Raw genomic sequence first — 22,195 nt, 5'->3', positions numbered from 1 at the left:
TCAGCATGCTAAATTAAAATGGTGAAGATGATAATCGTTATACCTAAACATTAGCATGTTAGCATTGTCATTCCATTTTGGCATACCACTTTGCTGTAAAGACATAGCGGAGTAATGGCGTCCTGAGCAGAGGATGGAGTCACACTCCCTCTGTGTGTGTTATGATCAGAGCTTCTCTGTGGGTGGTTGCGGTAGAGGATCCTGCCAAACGTTCATGTAATGCACGTGAGTCCCTGTGCGTGGCTAGCTCACCGTCGTCAGTCTGTGCTGCTCTCCTTCTATGGTAACCACTGATGTTGAAGGGCACGCGGGAGCATAGTGCCCGACCTCCGGTTTCCCTCAGGTGACAATGCTAGTTCACTGTTGCAGTTGTTAGTTGTTAGCATGTTTATTGAGATAGCATTGTTTGCATGACTTTGCATAAAATAGAACATATTTTGTGATCTTAAACAAAAACAATGGTCACAAAAGAATACAATAATAATAATAATAATGGTGTATACAAACACAAAAAAACGTACATAAAATTTATTATCAGCTCTATCAATATAATATATGTATATATTATTGCAGTAGCCAAAACTAAAAGTTTAAACATCAAGGAGAAAGGTAGCCACCTGACTAAAATGTGCTCCTTTTGTATGTGCATGTGTGTGTGTGTGTGTGAATACAATCTTAAATGTCATTGTGTGGTGCTTGAGCTGAGTGTTTGTGGTTTCCTCAACATCTTGGACTTGAGACACTGAACAGACACATGTAGAGCACATTGCACAGAGACGCATTGCTGTAAAATGAGCAACATGTCAGATGAACCACTCTGTGGATAAACCAAAGTACAGGTTTCATTTAAAGTGTGCTACTAGGTGTGTGAGTGTGTTTCTGGGTTTTTCTGCAGTGTGATGTTGGCCGTCCAAACCAGGTTACTTTGAAAGTGAAAATGTTGCCCTGTTTGGGTGTGTGTTGGGGGTGTTGATGTTGGTATACTCTGTACACCACTACATTACATAGTGCAGTATGTACTGTGATCATTGTCAGTCAGATGTGTGTGTTCACGCCTCTGCAGCGAGGCATTTCTCAGTAAAAACCACAGTGTTTCTGATCACAACTGGAGGAAAGTGGGGCGGGGGGGGGGACACCTGTCGACCTCCTGATCAGCCCCTGTGGTCACCCTGGCCTACATACAAGACACATAGACAGAAAACACAGGTAACACAGGGTTGTCAACACAGGGGGGGTAGTAGGTTATTTCACGTTTGTCAAGAAATTCACGAGCGCTTATTTTTTAACATAAAGCTGCACAACTGCACAAAAACACAAAGCACAGGCTGCTTGCCTCTTATTCAGTTATACTCTGTGTATCTAGTTCAATTCAACATTTATCTGCAAAATAGCCTTGCTACAAGCTTCCAACCCTCAATATGGATTGTTTTGGCCAATTGTTGGTAGTGGAATAGAGCTATAAGCACAACACTGACATATCGTGCCCATCAACTACTAATTTTCACAACCAACAGATACAGAGCGACGTCATTTGTCGCACCTAATGAGTGTAAGCCCAGTACTTATTCTCTGTTAGTCTCCTCTTACTCCAGAGGGAATTATGTCTCTTTAAAATGATAATGTTACACTATGTTCACCAGTTAGTCGCTAGCTTTGTCTGTCTGCTGTTTGTTTGTTAATGCGTTTTTTTTTCCTTTTTTTTTTTTTTTTTTAAGAAAAATGTGGCTTAAACAAATGACAGATTCTGCCACTTCTTTTAGCATGTCATCTATCTCATCATCTCTTAAGAGTTTGCTCCTCTGATTAATTTATGTTTGCTTTGTCTGTAAACACCCCACCATGCTGAGTAGGAAGATGCTGATTGACACAGGACTAATATTATCATGTGATCTCTGTGTCTGACAAAATATAAGCAATTTGTGCTGTAATTTTATCAGCGAGGCAAGTTGCATCAGCACGAGGAAAGATGACAGAAGAAGAGCAACAGCGTTTAGTGAGCAAATTAGGCAGAACAAATTCTGTTGTGTGGGAGCACTTTGGATACGAGGCATTCGACGTGGAGCAGACATTTTATCTATTGTTAATTGAAAAAATATTGATTATAACAGCTGTAAAGAAAAGTATTCATTTTGTACAAATGTAACAGTTGTAAATTAAACTCCCGCTGAAATATTCCACTAAAATAGTATCCTGTTGTGCTTAAAATGATTCATGGTTAACCCTGAACTTAAACTGATGATTTTCCTGGAAAAAAAAATATTCAGAGAATATATATCTATGATTCCATGCATAAATAAAACTTTGAGGCCCACATTAAAGTTTATTAAAACTTAGATATTTCATTTTACATTCACTTAAGAAAAGAAAGCCAAAATGCAGCAGTGAGAAGAGACACGATTGCAGTGTGATCACGTTCAACAGCTCAAGTATTAAGGTTACAAGACAGAGAAGAGACCGTACAGGTGGCCAATGTGTGTACGTGTGTGTGTATATGTGTGTGTGTGTGTGTGTGTGTGTGTGTGTGTGTGTGTGTGTGTGTGTGTGTGTGTGTGTGTGTGTGTGTGTACGTGTGTGTCACACAGGTGCATCGTGAAATGTACACACAACAACAAACACAATTCAGATGCTGTGATAAGTGTCATCTAACCACGCAGACGGTGGGTATTTTCAGTAGATATGAGGAGGAGGGAATTTCACAAGAAGAGAAGCCTCAGAGGTAAAAAACTCTCCAAGCAAAGTGTTTATGTGTGATCCAGGTATGTGTTGATGATAGCGTGGAGCAACACAAAGGCAAGAAATAAATGTTAAATATGTCAATTTCTGAGCAAAGTACTTCTGCACATCTGTGTTGTGTGTTTGCATGTGTCCCTACATGATTGTGCATGTTTGTATCTTGTCTTCTGACTCTATCTCACGATCGTTTGTGGTTTTGCCATGCTGTGTTTTGTTTTTTTTCATGCTATTTTTCCTTTCCCCTCGCTGTGCGTATGCTGAACAAAAATGTAGCTTGTCTTCTAACAAAGGGAGTGGCACAATAAACCACATGCAGATGCTTTCTAGCATAAAAAATACAGACAGGGCCAGAGACACCGAAACATAACGTACAGATGTTTATCTTGGCCAGGTCTGCCCTCAAATAGGTGGTTAACAGCTTGTAAAAGTTTCAAGGTGCAAATTCATGTAGCAAATGAACACACCAGCGTCAAGTAATTTTTCCATGCTCCAGATTTAATTAATATATGAAAATGTAGCACAGCGCCAAAATTGAATTGCCAATACCCTCTTAGCCAGGGTGACTTCATGTTTATTTCCACTACCTCCCACACTCTCACATTAGGGATCTGCAGTTTGTCGTCCCTGCATTGGTCATTCAGACTCAAGTTCCCAAGGCTGTTTCATTACAGAGAAGCCACTTTAATGGGAGGCACATCCACCCAACAACGGAGCGTTTCTGCAACAGCTGAGTAAAACATCTGCTTGGCCCTCAGTCCCAGCCAGGACTTTCTGGGGTTGATTTAGACCAACGTTTGACATAAACCAATAAATTTTTTGATTCCACTTCCAGAAACGTCCACCCTCTTCGCATACTGTAACTCTCAAGCAAATCCCCCCCCCCCCTTTTTTTTAATCATGTCTTCTGCGGCTGCACCTCGCCCCTCTTCTGTGAATCAACCGCCCCCCCCTCCTGTTTCCCCCCTCTATACAGCTGTTGCCTTGCCTCATGTTGCACATTCTTTCATTCTTCAGGGCTCTGGCTGTCAGGGACCCATTACTCTCCTTCCTGCTGTGTGTGTGAGAGAGAAAGAGGCAATGTAACAATTTCAGAAGGATATAGAGCCTGAAAGACAGAGTACAGCTGCAGCAGAGCCCCCTCTCATACACAAACACACACACACACCACACACACACACACACACACACACACACACACACACACACACACACACACACACACACACACACACACTCCCCCAGCTGTTTGCCTCTTACCAATTACTGCGGTCCCTGCTCGTCCTGTCCCCTCTCGTCTCCCCCCGGTCCCATAAGCACCTTCCTATTCCTGCTATTTTTAGCTTGAGAGATGGGGGGCTCCTTCATGGCCTAATCACGGCATCCACCGTGCAACCGCCGCCTTCATATTTCCAGCGCTCCCCCTCCTTTGTCTCTCACTCCTTAAACTTCCCTGTCCACATCTTTTGGCCACAGGCTCAGGTAATATACTTGGGAATGCTAAACAAAGGAAAAGTGCAACACAAAAAACAAGCACAGACGCCGACAAACAACAAAGCAATTAGCCAGTGTTTGGTCTGCTGGAACAACCGTGACCTTTCAGGAAACTCCCCCATCCTGTGAGAGACGGCTCGCTCCACACTCAGGCAATCAGCACAACAGCTTTCAGCATTCTTGGAAGTGTGTGAGCGAGTTTGACACAGTTTGTGGGTGTATTTCCTCAAGAGGTCATCAGGACCTTCATATGAGTTGTCAACTTTTGTGGACTCGACAGCAGCAGTGTAGTTACTTTGTTTGTTGTTTTGGTATTGAACCGCTATATTATTTTGAAAACCAACCAAGTTTGGAACAGCGTATTAGTCTTGCCAGATTCATAGTCTTGTTTTAAAGGAAGAGGAAAGACTAAAGAAAGTCTAAATACAAACAAACAAGTCAATACAAATAAGAGGCAGCCTTTCTTTAACAATGATTTACATTTGTGATTTATTTTAAAAGTGTATCGAGTAACAAACAATGGTCTTATCACTGGCAGCACAGCATATCCTCACACAATAGTTTGATGATATCTAATGAATTAGCACCCCAGAAATTACATTACATACTTAACATTCTTCACAAGTTACGTAGGTTAACCGCAAAATAACTCAAAGTTCACCTGGTTTCAAACCGGACACAGACACTGGTCTCCTGGTGTAAAGTTCTGTGTCTGTTTGACCTGTCCACCACCCCAACCTCCCTCCTTACACAGACTTCTGGTCTTTATACTACCTCCATCTTTACTCCCATCAGCACATTAGTCACGTGATCACAGCCTTCTTGGTTATGTTGGTTAAACACAAGTTGTGGTACATTACTTTTCCTAGATATACACACGAACAGTGCCTCAGAACAGTCTGGAGAGCAACAGGGTTAATAATATGGTATAATAATTTGGTAATATTATGATACTATTGAGAGAGGGATGTTCACATTACTCAATCTGGTCTTTTTATGAGATTTGTAAACAAAACAAAACAAAAAAAAATATCAGCTGTAGTCTTTTGTCAGTTCCAGATTTAATTTTTAAAAATATCAGTTTTGGAATGTTGTTAAGCCATTTTGTTTGGGCAATGTTTAACAACTAGAGCTTTAAGTAAGTAAACAAAGGGTTGTGTTTATTTTTCTCTCTTTAAGCTACCAAAGAAAAAGGTATTGGTTCCTGACTCTCAGGTATGGCAAAGGCACTATTATCAAAACATTTTAACATTTCAAAGATACTCAGAACTAAAGCAAACATGAGGGATGCTTAAGCAACAGAAAGTTTTGACATTGTAAACATTGTTAACACACTGTAGAAAAGCATTTTCTTGCAAATGCTGTGAGGGTCAACAATAAAGTAGATAAGTTGAAACGCATAGTAGGAAAAAAGATGGTCATTCGCATACTGATAAGACATTTCCAATATTTTCCTCTTCTTGTGATCTGTTACGACTGCTCTGGCAGATAAAGGTGGCCCCCTTTTCCTACTGCTCCTCCTCACGCTAATCTTTCGGGACTTTTAACGGCCTGCGTGCACCTCCGTTTCCAGATGATGCAGATCCCATTGTATTCCTCAAGGACTCCTAACCTGCTTCTTATCAGCTTTGACGTTGTTTTTTTGGTCTCCTTTTCCTCTCTGGACTCTAAAAGGAACAGGTTTGCTTTTTGTATCAACTCAACACCAAACTTTGTGAGTGCCCATCTCCTATTGATTACACTAGACTGTGAGGAATTTGTGTTCTCGGGGTTTGAAAAGTGGGTTCATCTCACGCAGATTGTTTCTTTTATATATATTAAGGGCCACATACAATACATAGTCATTATTTTAAATTCATGACATTTGGTACGGACTTGTTCAAAACGTGAATCTGCTGCAGTTTCTTTCACAAAAAGCATAATAAAAGCATCCATCCATGTGTTGCTTTTAGGCTTTTGTAAGTGGATTTGAAATTTGCACATCAAAATCCTCTCCTCAGAAAGTTTGTTTGAGGAGAAATTGAGACGAAGTCAAGCTAACCTCAGAATCCCTCTCACTTGCCACAAGGACAAAGGGTCACAACCCCCAAACATGAGTTTCCTTTGGTCAGTGTGTTTTCCCAAAGGATGAAGTTACATTTGAACCAGAAAGCTAATCCATAGCTGCTAGCGCAGTAGAGGAGGGAGCCAGACCACACAACAGTCGAGGTCAGGAGGGTTGTCGACCTTTTTTAGCTGAATTTCTCCTCCGCAAACAGAGAAAAACATAAAGCATACGCTTCCTAAAATCAACTCAAGTTAATTCAACTTAACAGGTCTAATGTGTGTTAGCTGTACTGACTTGTTATGGCATTGTTATGTCTGCTGAATGGTTCATGGTTGGTCAAATGAAAGATATGTTGATTTAATAAGAGCAGAATAGAACATGCTAATAGAACATAGAACATGCTAAAATATTGGTCATTGCACAGTTAGGGGAATCCTATGTCGAGATCCCGACAACATATAGAAACACTGGAAAGACTTTCATTGAATTACGTGTATTCAAAATATTGTTTTCTCATTACCATGCTTTTACGTGTCTTGCAGAAGAATCTAAATCTTGACTATTTTAAACTATTTGCAAAAAAAAACTGTTTTAAAATCTGATTAATTATTTAATTGGACTTAGATCTCATGGCAATGTACAAAAGGAAATTATGCAAATTTACTAACCATGGTTTTAGGAGCAAATAAGCATACAGGGCTAAAAGCTGTCAAAGGGTTTACATTGACAAGGCAATCATGTTACTACCAAACACTTAGATTGTATTGCATAAGGCTGGCGTGGAGCTGCACGAGCTAAATGTGTTACGTAGAAGCTAAAACTCTAAAACTTTTTTATCCTGTTGATCACATGTATGTGATCCTTAACTTTATGTTGCATCTAAACGTAGCTAACACATGTCGGCCTTTTTGATCTCTCTGATTTTGTAGTTTTATATGAATGAATCAACAGCTTATCACAACGTGTGGGAAAACCACATGCTATGACTCAGCATTTCCGCCTGTATTTCCAGGAAAAAGTTACATGCATTACATTAACAGAATCACTGCATCTTAGAAAATGCGTGCATTTACAACCTGCATTTGTTTCTCACATTAATATGAAAGCCAGGAATGGTTCAGGTTCAGGGTTATCAGTATGTTGGCAGAGATAGCATCACTATGAAACAAACTATTGTTATTACTTACAAGTTCACAACACTGCTGAATTGTACTTTGCTAAATCACCAACATCCTGCTGCTTTCTCCCTTGTTAATGCCACTCAGGTTGAAATGTAATTGCCGGGGCGAAATAAGAGTAAGTGTGTAAGTAATCACACTGAATGCTCAATTTGTGTGTTTACACAGGAGTAAGAGCTTGACCGGGTCATGACGGGTTTTTTTCAAGATCAGTGCTACATACTATAGTTATTTCCCTTTTATAAACACCATAAGCCAACTACTGCCATTGAAAAATGTTGCTTGTCATGTATACTGTATATACTGAATTTTAGGACAGAAGTTTTAAGTTCAACAGCATACGGAAAAGAAATTGGGTAACTGGTAAATAGCTTATGTGGTTTTTACATTTATCCCTCCTGTTGAAACAACTTACAAATAAAGTCAGAGTTCTATCTACAAAACTGCTATACTGTGGTGTTAAATCAAGATGACAGTGAGACGGACTAACTACAAATTTGCTTTGTAGATTTTTGTCACAGTGTTATTCTCCCTTTTACAAACACTGTGCTTATAGACATATCACTGCTGTGATATGTCTTTCAACACTTGTAATGCGCAGTGCAGCTTTCTTATTTTTTGTCCTCATGTGTACTTTGCATCCTAAAGCAATGCTTCCTGCTATTGTCTTTGTCAGACACAAGCGGCAACACAGTCTTCAACACACACACACACACTGATACACAGGACCCCCCCCTCCCTCCATCCCGGGAGCTTCTGGTGTAGGGGCAGCACTGACAAAAAGTTACAGAGGGCTGATAGGGTAGAGCAACTGTGTCTTCTCAGAAAGAGAGAATTGGGGGGGTGATTAAGTGAGCAAGAGAAAGAGAGAGAGAGCGCTCACATGAGAGGAAGTACAGGACACAGTAAAGTCAGAGGGAGCCCGTCGTGTCAAGCAGTTGACTGTGACTCTCTCTGTCAGTGCACAGCCGGGCTCCGGAGCTGCAGCACCACTCCTCTGTCAAAGCCGGATCTATCGTCTGCTCGAGCCTCCCAGCCTGTCTGACCGCTGCCTCTCTGATTGACTGGACTGCTGAGGGACCTCTCACTGGATGTCAGCACCCAAAACTGGTAGGTGATGTTTAAAATTGGCAATTAATGTCTATCTGTGACAGAGTAAGAGCTGTGTAAAAATGTGTTCCTCCATAACGGTTTATCAACAGGAAAGTATTACTCTAAAGATTGGATTTTTAGCTTTTTGGCAGTTTCTCTGATGTAGACACATTTTTGCCCAAACAGGATTCAACAATACGATTCTTGTTGTTGCTTTGGTTCAATGTCACCCTTGTTACCGGCTGATGGTCAGCTCTGCTTTTTGGCTTCAGCATTGAGAAGCTCAGGTTTGTTCTGTATTCAGTGTAGCAGCTACATTCAAAGCACAGCGCTTTAAAATCATGTAGACAAGTAAAACGTGCAAGATGATCACTGTGGTGAGTAACAGGGAAAACAAACCGTTCCTCATTTTTTGGGGGTTTTATTTGTTTGGTTTTGGAAGTGTCGTTCCTCAGGACAGGGAAGGGGAGAAAATTGGAAACAGACCCACCCTGGAGAACTAGTCTGTCTACCAAAAGTATTAGAGTGCAAAGAATGAAGGAGACACACAACAACAGTCCCTCACTACAATGCTGAGGGAGACGAGCACAAAGAGACGGAGATGAGAACGAGAATTTGTGCAGAAAAAGGCTTGAAAGATGTTTGGTAGTGGTCGCAGTGAGACTTAATTAAATTGCTGTCACAACACTGGCTGTCCTCTGTACTGAATCACTTTTTAAGCATGGACAGCAAAAATTGAAAATAAAATGTTGACACGCTTGGGTTGTCAAGTCTTGCTTGTGCATGCATACATTTTTTTTGCCCACAGTCACATCTTTTTATAGAAATCTGGACCAACCCTGTACATCACATCACCACAGCCACATGCTTAAAACATACTTATTAGTAGAGTCCGCTGTATTGCACGTTAAGATTTTCACCACTCCGCTTCACTCGTTTTTGTGCACTGTACATAAATCTTGCTGCATAAGATGAAATGCTGGCCTCAGCCTTTCTTCCCCCAAAACACTAAAGTTTTGCTCTATTTTTACTCTCCCGTGCTGCTCCATTTTTAGAGAGTTGTCTACGTGGTTTGTTGGGCTATAAATCAGACTACAAATCCTCTGTGTTCGCGCTGTAAATAATGGGGGTATAATGATGACATTTATGGTTTGTTTGACCTTGTCCCTGCGATGATAAACACAAATTACTGTTTTAGGGAGTTTAATACTGATAAGAACTTCAGGAATACAGCCTTGACTCAGAGGGATTCCACTCAGTCCAACTTTATGTAGGCTACTCTATTTTTAAAAATTCCAGTAATTCGGATGTACCTCAGATTATCTGGTAATCCAAAAAATACTTTTAATCTGTCTCAGAATCTACTGGTAAGTGAAATTGATTTCAAGTAATATGTGAAGAATGCTCAGTTGATATAAAGCCTTAAAAGGACAGCTCCAATATGAGCATTTCTATGTTAATTTTACTCATGTTATTTTGAAAAAACATAGCTTTTCCCGAATGCCTCGACTGAATCCAAAAAAGGAGAAAATTCTTGATAAATTGAAGTAAAGGGAATCCATGTTTAACAACAGCAAACTTATATAAAAACACTGTTTCTAAGCTCTCACACAACCTGTGCAGTGCGATCCAAGCGTCATTTGTGCAGTCGTATGATCAGTGCCTCTTCAGAAAATACATATTCACAAAAACCTTACCGTTTAAAACACCTCCACACACAAGTTCAAAAGCACAAAATCGCCCAGGCATGCTACTTGTATAAGCATGTTTATGCTTAAGTGTCAAAAATGCATGTGTTTGGGAAGTACTGGATAAATGAGACTTGGAGTATACGAGTTGTGTGAGAGTTTGTAAACAGATGTTTTAAAGCAGTTTTGCTGTTCTGCGTTTTTGGATTCTTTGTCCACTGTGGAGGAATTCAAGAAAAAAATTCTACATAAAATGGGCTGAGTGATTGATATACCAATGATCATTCTGTGGGTAAAGTATTCCTTTAAAATGAGCATTACAGGCAAAGACAACCACGTGCCTTGCTCTGTTTTTCACAGATTTATAGTAGAGCGAGAAGTGAAATGATTTGTCAATTGATCAATGAGTTGATTGACAGGAATTTTGATAATTGAATCATCCTAATGCATTCTTAAGCAAGATTGCAACCTTTTTTAGGCAAAAATCCTAAATGTCTGCAGGGACAGTAAAGTGAATAACTTTGGATTTTGGCCATTGGTTGGACGAAAGAAGTCATTTAAAGACCATCAGGAGGACTTGTGAAGGCCATTTATCAGAATTTTTCTCTATTTGCTGACATTTTCTGACCAAATGATAAATCAATTATTCAAAAAAACAAACACCTTGAATCTGAAGACCTATTTAACTTCATTAGTGGAGAACAATGAAATGTCCTGTGCAAACTGGGAAATCAGCCAAACTGTATAAATAACTGCTCCATATTTCTGTCATTGTGATAAATCATCAGACGCTGGGTTTGTTTGGTTTGTAAAGGTCGAGGGGCAGGGGGTTAAGAGGCCACAGTCAGCTGGAAGTGGCCCTCAGGGACGTAACTCTCCCTCTCTCAGGGTCACTGAATCAGACTACATCTCTGTGAGGGAGTCACGAGTGTCTAAATCAAGCCGTGAGTGGGTGTCGACTGAGGGCACACAAGGACTGGAAACAATGTTGTGCGATTCAGTTTCAAAGAGCTGACATTTGTGTTGTGTACAGTAAGCCTTTTCTAAAACTTTAATATATATCTTGAAGAAGTTTTCAAAAAAACTTTTGATTGCAAAATTTGGAAACTTTTACCAGTAGGCCAGAAGGCTTCTCCGAAAGTGTCAGTCCAGTCCGAGTTTAAATGCATATTTGTTTTCAATTACCAACATGTATTCAATTTGTAACTTTTCCATCATATTTTCCAAAATGCTGAAGGAGAGTACAGTAAGTTGGCTCTACAGTAAAAGTACGGCGATGCAAAACAGATCACCTCTTAATTAAGTCCGCTCTGGTCTTGAGAGGTTTCTTCATCACAGCAGAGGCTGAGCACTCACCGATGAGCTCAAGTGAGTGAGCGCGTGCAGGGATGAAGAGGGAACTCGAGATTAGAGATTGATGTGCATGGCACTAATGAGCGGCTGACAGTAACGCCTGAATAGGCTGCTGTTTGTGTTAAGATAACAAACAGATGCAGTCATTTATTTGCGTACCACCCCCTTGTGGAAGAGTATTTTTACTGCAAGAGTCTGCTCTAATTTAGATGTAACTGCCACTGGGGAGTTTAATTGTATGGGGAAAAACTGTCAGAAATATTTTGTCATGGGGGATGTGGTTTAACCAGATAGTTTCAGAAATTACTGTACAGAGATGGAAAACCTTTTTAGCAGGACATATAAGATATAATAATAATAATAATAATAATAATAATAATAATAATAATAAGTTGCCTTTTCCACATTCCTCATTGCTTATACAGGTCATGACTTAATTTTTTTTAAAAAATATGTATTGTTTCTCTTCTTAGACTTAGACTTTTTACTCATTAAAAGTTCTTAATTTGTCTATAGTCTAATAAAAAACACTAGGACTTAGACTTTACTGAACAGCAGCTGAAAGTTTAACATGTATAGTACTTTGAAAGTCATGTCACAAACCTTTTCAAAGGGGCACAAACTGTTCTGAACTCTGTGTTTTGACCTTTTTCCACACGTGCGCATGCGGGAGTGTGAAGGCGTCATAAAGCAACACTTTCCAGCATCACAGTCAGTTTCCAGAGAAACTAGGCGAGCGCCGAGTGCTTTTTATCCCCTCTGGGGGTTGACTGCTCTGCTGTTGGGAGTGGAAAGGCTTTTGAGGCTACCCGCTGTGGCGAGCAGCCTCCAGTGCCTACTCGGTTCAAAGTTAACACACAGCTGCTAGCTGGAGCTGAGCGTGGCCTACCTGAGCAGGTGCAGTGGTCTTTATTATGCAAAGTTTAAGTAGTTCACAACCACTGTTTTACATACATATTGGAGGTTGTTTTTTTCTTCTTCCCCATTTCGTGTCTCTGCCCCGTCATTGCACTCAAGCTGATATAACAACATTGACATATCGTTGCCTTATAAAGTTGTAGCAAACGTTTTTCACGTTTTTTTTTTTTTAAGCTAGTGGCTTACTTTATTTGTCTGCTGGGAAGGTAGCAAACAATGGATTTATCAGAGCTTTTTTCACACAAAGAAAAACAAAAAAAAAACCCTGCCCGCTGCTGCTGTAAACAGCGTTGAAGAGAGCAGAGAATCAACACAGAAAAGTCCCAGTAAAACAATGGGATATAGAGAGGGCAAGGCACTGTATGTGTGGTTGTGTTGCATGTGTCTGTGTGTCTGTATGTACATGTGCATGTCTCTAAGGTAGGATGACCCCCTGCACAGTTTAAAACAAATTCTTGTTTGCGGACCCCAAGCCTCCACCCGATACCCGGAAATCTGTTCCACTGATAGCTCCACACATTCCACAGGTCACAATAACGTACTGTGGCATTTCCGTCAGTGACTCCTCCAATATCACGAACAATATCCACATCAAACTGTCTGAATCAGAGTGAACAATTACGCATGCAACTACAAAAGCTGGCACTGGGCGTTTGTTTTGGTACGTTAGCGTCGTTATGCGGTTCAAAGGCATCCCAGTGTTTGGCTTCTAATTATTTCCTTTTTCCCATCTCTAATCACTTTATCACTCTCCCTATCTTTTCCCTGTCTCTCTCCTCTCTTCTTTTCTTTCACTCTTTTTGGCAATCTGCCCTGCAACTGCTGCTCCCTCCATCACTGTATTGCCTGACTGCATTCTTCTCATTCCTACTAGCTTCCTGTAACTGGAAGAGTGAGCCCTACTGGCCGCAAAACTCCACCTTGGAGTCCTACCCATGTATGCCATATGTGTCTTTTTCCCTTTCCACTGTTCTGGCCTTCAGATTTTAAAATCCTCCTCGGGATTCTGTATAATTCTCTATGAGTGTCTGGTGACAACATTTCAAGGATGCCTTTTCCACAGCACCTTGCTCATACTGTCATCGTACTGTAAGGTGGGGATGTTTTTACTGAGGGGGCTAGTGACCGTCTTTCTCTCTATGATCCAGTCAGGTCCACATGACCACACACAACTCCAAACACTCACATACTACCCAACGGTGGTACTGCCCTTATGACGGCAGGCAGTGTAGAAAAAGTGTGAGCAGGAAAGATGTGTTAACAGAACACAAATGTTTGCGCCAACTTAATTAGACCTGTTTCTAAAAAAGTGACAGTGACTACTAAGAAGCCTTTTTGTTTAAGATATTTTTTAAAACTATTTTATGTGAAATTAATGCTTTTCATGGCAGCGATTAATAATAATTTAAACAGTTCTGAATGACTCAGTGTGAAACTTTTTACATTTAAAGGCTGTATTCCATTTGCAACACATTCTCACACTCAAAAGAAACGCAACCCACACTTGGTCAGTGACCTTCAGCATCGGACACTGATGGACCAAGGCAGCTTTAAGTGATGGTATGAGATGCACAGAGTGGTGTGTCAGTTTACACCCATTACGTGCAATAAACCTCCATTTTCACAGAAATTGTACAATTTCTGCTGATTTGATGCATCTTTTTAACATAGACTTCAAACATAGGCAACAAAAATTCAATTTGGGGTTTACAGGCAACAAAGGCACATGATTAGGGTAAAAAAAGCATCATGTTTTGGCTTAGATGTGATGTAACATCACGGGACTTACATCCTTAGCATAGTATCCTACATGTACTAGCACACTACATTGCTATTAAAATAACTCCACTTGACTTGATGTGACTTTTGGTTTCACACAGGACACTAACAGCTGTCTCCTGGGGGGTGACATTGTGTTTCCAAGGATAGCTCTTCCTTTGATTGGCTTGTACTCATTACCTTCATTGGTTGGCTTAGTTAGGGTTAGGTATGAGTAGTAAGATTTTGGGGTTTTAGGGTAAGAATGTCAGGGTAAGCCAATCAGTGGCAGAGAAAGGCAGAGTAGGGCCTGTCATGCCTTTACTATCCTAGGAAATGCACATTTGCTCCCAGTTAAAAGTCCAGACTTTGCTTAATCCGTCCACCTCCACTGACACCCACCTGCCATATGCAGAATTTCTCGCTCTTTATACAGCACTTGATCAGAGTGTCAAAAATTGCTGCCTCCAGGTGCATTTCTTTTACCACTAAAGGGTGCCTTGGTGTGTCAGTATCTGACACTGAGGGCCCCTAAGTATTGAAATTTGTTGAGTTGCAAGTGAGACCAGATTGCCATTTCATGATCAGTTATCAAGCACTTTAAATTGCATTCAAATATGCATGAGAAAAAAATCTGATGTCAAAGAGTAGCATGCAGCTACTGTCTTTCAGATATCACCTCCCACATTTGTCATCACATGTATCAACATGTGCCATTACATTAGTGCGGTGATTCAGAGGTCCGTTGTATGCTCTAGTGATGAATATGAATCATGATGTGTTGATAATTGCTCATGAAAGTATTTGTAAAGGTCATTACCAAACAGAGAATAGATGAATATTCAGATATTTCCATTTTCAGACAAAAACCCTTTGAAATTGGCTAATTTCTTGAAAAATGTCATTTAAGCAGCAACAGTTACCAAGCACTCTCTGTATCTGCAAATAGAAGAAGCTCTGTCTCAAGCATGTGCTGTTCGAAATGGAAGATCTTCTATGAAATTCAATTTGCTTCCACGTATCTCAATTGATTCAGGTCGCAGTCAGCCCCGTGACTGGGGGATGGACTGTCCTGCCAAGAGCACAAGGGAAAAGAAATACTGCTGCTGAAATTAGACTGAGTTTTGTTGATGTTTTTTTTTTCTAAATTCCGGCCATAATTTCCCCCTTAGGTACACAATTCAACTGAAAAACAGCAAAGCTATTGACTCCCTCACAGGACAGGGACTGGCCCGGTTCACGTGAATTAAAAGACTGGCTCTGCTTTATCGGTCAGAGATTGGTTTATCTTCACAGATCAAATGATGTTGACTTGTTTTTTGCAGAGGGTGGATTTAGCCACATGCAGGATGTGAGAGACAGTGAGAGTTTCATTTGGTAGAGGAGAACATGTGACAGTGGGCAGCACAGTCTAAATTAAGAATACATTTTTCTGCGCGTGTGTGTGTGTGTGTGTGTGTACCTGAATTTGCATGTAAGTGTGTGAACCTCATAGAAAAACATTTATGGTCAACGGACATGAAAATTTACCTTTGGCTTTCTAAGGTGGTCAAAAGGTTTATATTCTATTTGAGGCCTTCAATCTGGCCTAATATGCATTATGTATTTCAAATATGTTTTATTCTGTGGTTTTCCAGTAATTTTGATGACCATATTTCAATTTTGGCCAGTTTGTTTCTGTTTCTGGGTTCATCACTTCCCTTAAAAATATCCTGTCTGATGCCATAAAAGTGTCAAGATACAAAAATTTGCATTGCTTAGAGATATATTGGCTGTAAAGCCTACAGTCATAAATAATTCCATAGAAATACTAAACTCATCTGTCTATACAACAATAAAACGGGCAGAAGTGACAGGGGTTATACCATCAGTGCTCCTTTGTCTTACTCTCTGTCCAAATACCAATCGGTGCTTACTAAGTCAAAAAATATTTCATCTCTTTAGTTGTGTCTTTCAGTCAAACAGATTTTAGGACTCAGTGTTATATTCCTAAAATATTCCTGAAAGGATTTGTGTTTCTGTTGCTGCTTATGAAAAAGTAACTCCTTAATTCTGCACTTCAGTCTATGTTTACCTTCTGCAGTGCCAGTATCCCTGTGTTTTTTGAAGAGGCACTTAGCAACCAAGTGACTTTATTTAAGTATGTTGCCACATAAACGTTTTAATGCTAATACCCGACTCTTAGGTAGGCTATACTCAAGTAATACTTTTACTCTGGTAAAAATAGCAGCACCACAGTGTGGTGTATAAAATACATGAAAGCCATACTTGAGTGAAAATGCCTTTGGTAGAAGTTAAAGTCAGCTATCAGAATATCTGATAGTATCTGAAATTTACTGTACTTAGGTAGGCCTATAAAAGGTATTTTTACTATATTAAATGTACTAAAGTACTGAAAGTAAAAGTACACGTAAATACTGTTAGAAAAAAAGCCAGCAATCAGAATTCTGAGAATTGTGAAGTTAATGTCATCGTACATACACCACCTTAAAAATGCAGCATACATAACACTTGAAGAAACAGTTTGGGTTTTTTTTTTAACCAAATTAATGGATTTAAAAAATACATAATCCATTTTTTTCATTCCCACTCCTCCATTAGTCCACCTGTCTTCCTCCCCTATTTTTTTAACAAGTAACTAAAATGCTCATGCTCAATGTAGTGGAGTAAAAGTGAAAGTTGTCAGAAATATAAAAATCACATAAAGTACAGATACTCCCAAAAATAAAAAATTACACCACTTGAAATATCCTTTAGAAGTAAAATGCATGTATTAAAACTTTTATTCAAGTAAAACTACAAAAATGTTAACATTAAAATGTACTAAAAGTACAAAAAGTAAAAGTAGTCATTGTGGAGAATGGTGAATTTCAGAATAATGCACATTGCATTACTGAATTAATATTACGGACGCATTATTGTGTAAAGGTGGGGCTTATCATCATCATATATCCACACCTCAAAGAAATAGTGACACAGAATAAAATACAATACAGCAGAAGAAACATATGAATGGGACACCCCAAATAAGCTACATAAAGCTTTTGGGAGAAGGCCCCTAACAATTAACATGTAGCATGAAAAAATAAATAAATACAAAACACTACAGTCAAAATAAACAAACGAGATAAAATATCCTAAAACATGAATTACAGCCTACAGAAATTCTCATAGATCCAATAAATGTATATGAATATTATTTTACTATACTGTACACAGACAGAGAGCGCGCGCGCGCGCATCCTTATCCGGCTGAGTTCAGCAGATGGAGCCCTCACACCGACAACATACGCGGATGAAAGTGAGACTCCCAGCAGGTTTCATCAGCAGTTTCATTCACTACCGACACTCAGTGAGGAGGAGACAGACAAGTGGAGAGCAGCTCTCGGTGACGGCAGACAGCATTTCTCTTACATAATCACTGAAACCTTTTCAGGTGCAGGACTTGAGCTCTACAGTTCTGACAGCGGCGCGTGCTGACGGTTGAAACCAACGTTTTTGATTTTAAAACTCCAGTCAGGTAACTGACGCATTAACGACCAGTTTAGTGAAAAAAAAAAGCTGACATAAATGTAAAGGATAAACACTCGGCTAAGGTTTTTATTAGTATTTTCTTTTTTTTAACTTGCTGTTAGTACCTTTAAACCGGTTGTCAGACCCTCCGGCGCGGCATGAAGTTGGAAATACGTCGCCTTTGAACTCCACCTCCAAACGGTAGGCGATGTTTGTTTGCTAACATGCAGCATAAAGTAAGATTGCAAACGCAGTTAAAATAGCTTTTTAGGAGACTATAACTTTTTTAATGTATCCAGACTGCTGCTTTACTGTTTTATTGTGAACAAAAATGCCAGTTGTTCATGTTATAAGGTAAATTAAAAAGTGAGCAATTGTTAAAATTAGCTGCCTAAACTTTAAGCTTAATTCTGTTATCCTTCTCCTGGCTTGCCTTGTGTCTAAACAAAAACAGGTGTTTAAACTCACCTGTCTGATTTTTCTTTTTTTTTTTTTTTGCTGTTATCTATCTGTTTCCCCCTTTCATTTAAAGAAATACAACAATAAAACAAGTGGCAGTAATAATTTCCAAAATCACTAGGGATGCTTGATAATATCAGCATATCCCTGGTATCTGCTGAAATTGGCTTTAAAATAAAATATCAAAATCAGCCAACATGCTGATTTCTGACGATATCGCAAACTGATAAATAAATTGTAATATATATATATTTATGTTGACAAAGTCAACATATGCAAAACATCAACCTTAAGTTGAAGTATTTTTCTTATTTTGCACAATAAATGAATATTACATACACTGAAAGTATTGAATTTTATGTTTTCATCTGCTAGGGGGCCACAGTCAGGTCTACTGGGGGCCAAAGGGTACAGATTACGCTGGCCCAAAGGTCTATGCTCCACTAGTGGTGCTGCAGTAGATATGATGAGGGGCCCAATTTGGAAAGTTTTGCCCACCTGCCAATAATTTCTAATAGCTGGCCAGGCCTGAGTATGCATAATATGATGTTATTTCCATTAAAGAAGAGACTTGATGATCACTAAAATTTGGGGAAGAGTGGATATAACGATATCAGTATTGGTTATCCACCAGATAAGTTGTTATAACGGCATATCAGATATCGGTAAAAAAAAATCCAGTATTGTGCATCCCTTGAAATCAGTGTACTTGTCATGAGGTCATGACCCAAAGTCAGAGGCTGTAGTTTGAATTGGTAAATACCTCATTACCAGTCTGAACTAACTGACTGTTTAACTCAAGGTTCCCTTTTAATTATCCTAATCCTGACAGGCAACATGACTATTTTAAGTTGATAAATAGGGCACATAATTATGTAATTGTGGTATTAAGGCCTCATTGTAAGCACTAGTGTCGAATTTCCTACTGGATGTATTTCTGCCCATAACGTCATTGAAAAGTTTGACTCATTCACTACTAGGCAACAAATGTTTGGTTGTTTGACAGACTGAGGGGTGGGCAGCTGTGTTGTGGGAGTGTGTGTGCTGTATTATGACAGAAGTCGTAAAAATTGTTAGATCCCACCCAAGCCCCTTCAGTGCCTAGAAAATATAAACACACACACAGGCAGCCATGCGTGGAATAATGTTCTCATGTGTCCAGGTTCCCTCTCTGGACAGGATGAGGTCATAGCCTTAGTGCTGTTGCAGGGATACAGTTACATTAGACTCATGTGGGCCATGCCAAAGGAATCGAAACCACCTACACTCCTCTGCACCCTTTCTGTGGCTTTAGATCTAATTTTTTCCTCTCATCATCTCAGATAACCAGCAGTGATCCTCATTACTGCTTTGATTGGGTAAATGTTTACCTGAGTACATGCATGGATGCCTTTGCAGCGTGCAAATACAGTATCAAGGTATGCCTGAGTGTTTACAAAGTGCATTACTGAAAAAAGAGTCTGATTATTATAACCAGCTCTTTATGTGACATGATTGGTGTCATCTTACACAAACTGTTAGTTACAAAGGCCCTTTTGCTCCACAAGTTGTGGTAGCCTGTGGGTTTGGCTTTGTCACAGTCATAAACAGTGAATAGCCCTCATTTGGCTGGAGGTTCAAGTGAAACCTTACCACCATCATTTTAGAGAAAAGGCTAAATATTCACACTTGACACTGGAGATGTGAAAGATTATGTTTTTCTCTCCCTCTGTGGGTTCTTGTCCACATTCTTGTAGCTACACCAAGACATTTTGATGTCAGCACAAGTCGAATCTGTGCTTCTGAAGTGGACATCAGCTGCAAGTCACACTCTGGCCTAACTAGTAGTAAGGTAACTCTTTTATAAGTCACATAATTCTCATTAGACAGTTGCAGGGATGTGGTTGTTAGCAGTCAGTGTTGTTTTGACTTACTGCTGAGGTATAAAGCTGAGTTTCACTTTGTACAGTTTTTTACCCTCTAAAAGAAATTCATTGTTATTTAAGAAACATACGATGATCACGTTTATTTAGAGCCATTTCTGAGCCCTCACTTAACAGTGTGGTTTAACACATTCTGTAGCGAAACAGTTGTAGATGTGTGCAAGTTGTTTAGGTTTTCTTTTCTGAGTTTCCTTAGGAGTTGGTAGAGAAAAAATCTGGTACTTTTTGAAATAACTAACCAGTTTGTGAAATATTTGTGAGATGGAGTGAGGGCTGCATCTAACAATTATTTTCATCATAACTTGATCCGCTTTATTAATTGATTCATTTTTAGGTGTCTAAAATGTCTGGAAATAGTGAAAAATAATTTGTCAAGTCCATGTTTATATACCATATATATATATATATATAAAACCTCTGATACCTGAGAAAATTAGTTTGATTTCTTCTAAAATTAAAAGAAATGTACCTGCAAATTGTAAAACAAAGTAGGAAAAGGTAACAGGAAATGATGAGGAAAATTAGCAGGGGCTGATTATTTGATATTGTCAAAAAACTAGGGAGAAAAATCCAGTAAACTATAATTCCTATAATAATGTATTGAATTTTAATTTTTTAAACTTGTTTTCTAGGTCTGTTTTTTTTTATTTGTTTTAATGTTCCTTTTTTCTTATTTTCAGGTATTCTTCTTGTAATTTTTTACTTCCTGTCAATTTTTGGGCCATTTCTTGTTAAGCTGCTCATATCCTCCTCATATTTTTGAAAGAGATCAAGCCAATTTGCTCAGGTTTTAAAGGTTTAAAATTCCCATAGATTGCTCTATTTTTACTTTGCAAGCTGCATGGATGATTAACATGATCAGTGAGGGGTCTTCCACATCTTATGAATTAATCACTTTTTTCCATGTAAACACTGAGAGAGAAGCTTATATGAGACACTCCTTTATTAACCTTTCTATTGACCCCAGATAGGCCTTTGTATTAGTAATAATAAACACAACAAAGACCAGGTCATATTTAGTGATCAGGCCATCATCCATCCATAGCCATCATATCCATTTTGGGTATACCTTTGTGCTGCAGGCTAGTTGTGAAAGTGAATATCAACCTTTTCCCAGGACAGATAACCTTTAAAAGTCCCCAGCGTTTTCCCAGTGTGAGCCACAGCAGCGCACTGACAATAGAGACAGTGTTCTGGACCGGCCAGAGCCCCAGATCACATTTCCTGTTCCTGATTTAAGATCAACTCAGCTGACTACTGATACAAGCTGTTTCTCAAAAACACAGCAAAGAGGCCGTCTCTGCTGATGTATCATGCGAGTTTGTCTGAGAGAGAGAAAGGACAAAAGATGAAGATTATTAGGGAAATCAACAAAGTTCAAACAAAGACAGTAACGTTATCAAAACCAGCAGTAAAATCAGGCTTGTACCAGACAGCAGTAACCTTATCCTTACAGACTGCAGGGTGTTTTTGAAACAAAGACACCCTTCTCTGTACATAGCCCTCTAACCTAAAGTGCAATTACAGATTGTTATACACAGTATACTGCATGCACATGGATGGCTTACAGTTGGAGGTGGGCATGAAAACCTGTTCTCTTGGTCAAATCACCGTTTGCCAGGTGTTGGGTTTTACATGTTGAAAAAACAAACAAATATAAGCCAGTATATCAGTGTGGGTTTGAGTGTAAAGGCCACATTCACTCAGCTAACATCTGGTATTGACAGGGGTGGATTTTTGTAGGTGGAGATGAAGTGCACAGACCACTGACCTGAATCAGTCATTGTTTCTTTTGAAGCACGTAAAGGAAGTCAGATGGCGTTCCTGTCAGGTCAAATGCAGGCTCGTGTCTTAATTTGCATAACTGAGAGCAATATTAGGGTGATAATTTGTGTGTGTTATGTCTAAATGAGGGTGTGTATTAGTGCGAGAGTTCTGTGTTGTCACTCTTTCTTATGAACACCTGCTAGTTCATGAGAGTATCAGTGTCTTTTTGCAGTAACACATCATTTGTGTGTTCTCAGGCAAGACAGATTTTCAGTC

The 22,195-nt window shown here is 39.4% G+C and overlaps 1 protein-coding gene across 4 annotated transcripts in view; it reads left to right on the top strand.

The window, feature by feature from the left end:
* The first annotated feature begins 8,286 nt into the window (after positions 1 to 8,286).
* The window catches only part of LOC121953971 (histone deacetylase 7-like), a 48,187-nt gene continuing 34,278 nt past the window's right edge, over positions 8,287 to 22,195 (top strand). Inside the window, exons 1-2 of one of the 4 annotated variants that reach the window (XM_042501271.1) lie at positions 17,622 to 17,778; positions 17,894 to 17,972. Coding sequence is in view for 2 of the 4 variants with exons in the window: in XM_042501296.1 (XP_042357230.1) it covers positions 8,541 to 8,559 (19 nt within the window). In the remaining 2 variants the exon portion in view is untranslated. Of the gene's footprint in view, positions 8,560 to 17,621; positions 17,779 to 17,893; positions 17,973 to 19,992; positions 20,062 to 22,195 lie in introns of those variants that run through there. The other 3 variants (XM_042501296.1, XM_042501263.1, XM_042501287.1) reach the window with 3 other exon arrangements.

Source organism: Plectropomus leopardus, chromosome 2 (genome assembly GCF_008729295.1).
Source record: "Plectropomus leopardus isolate mb chromosome 2, YSFRI_Pleo_2.0, whole genome shotgun sequence".
Lineage (NCBI taxonomy): Eukaryota > Metazoa > Chordata > Actinopteri > Perciformes > Serranidae > Plectropomus > Plectropomus leopardus.
Note: the sequence above shows the minus strand (reverse complement) of the source record. Positions and strands in the feature narration are given on the sequence as shown.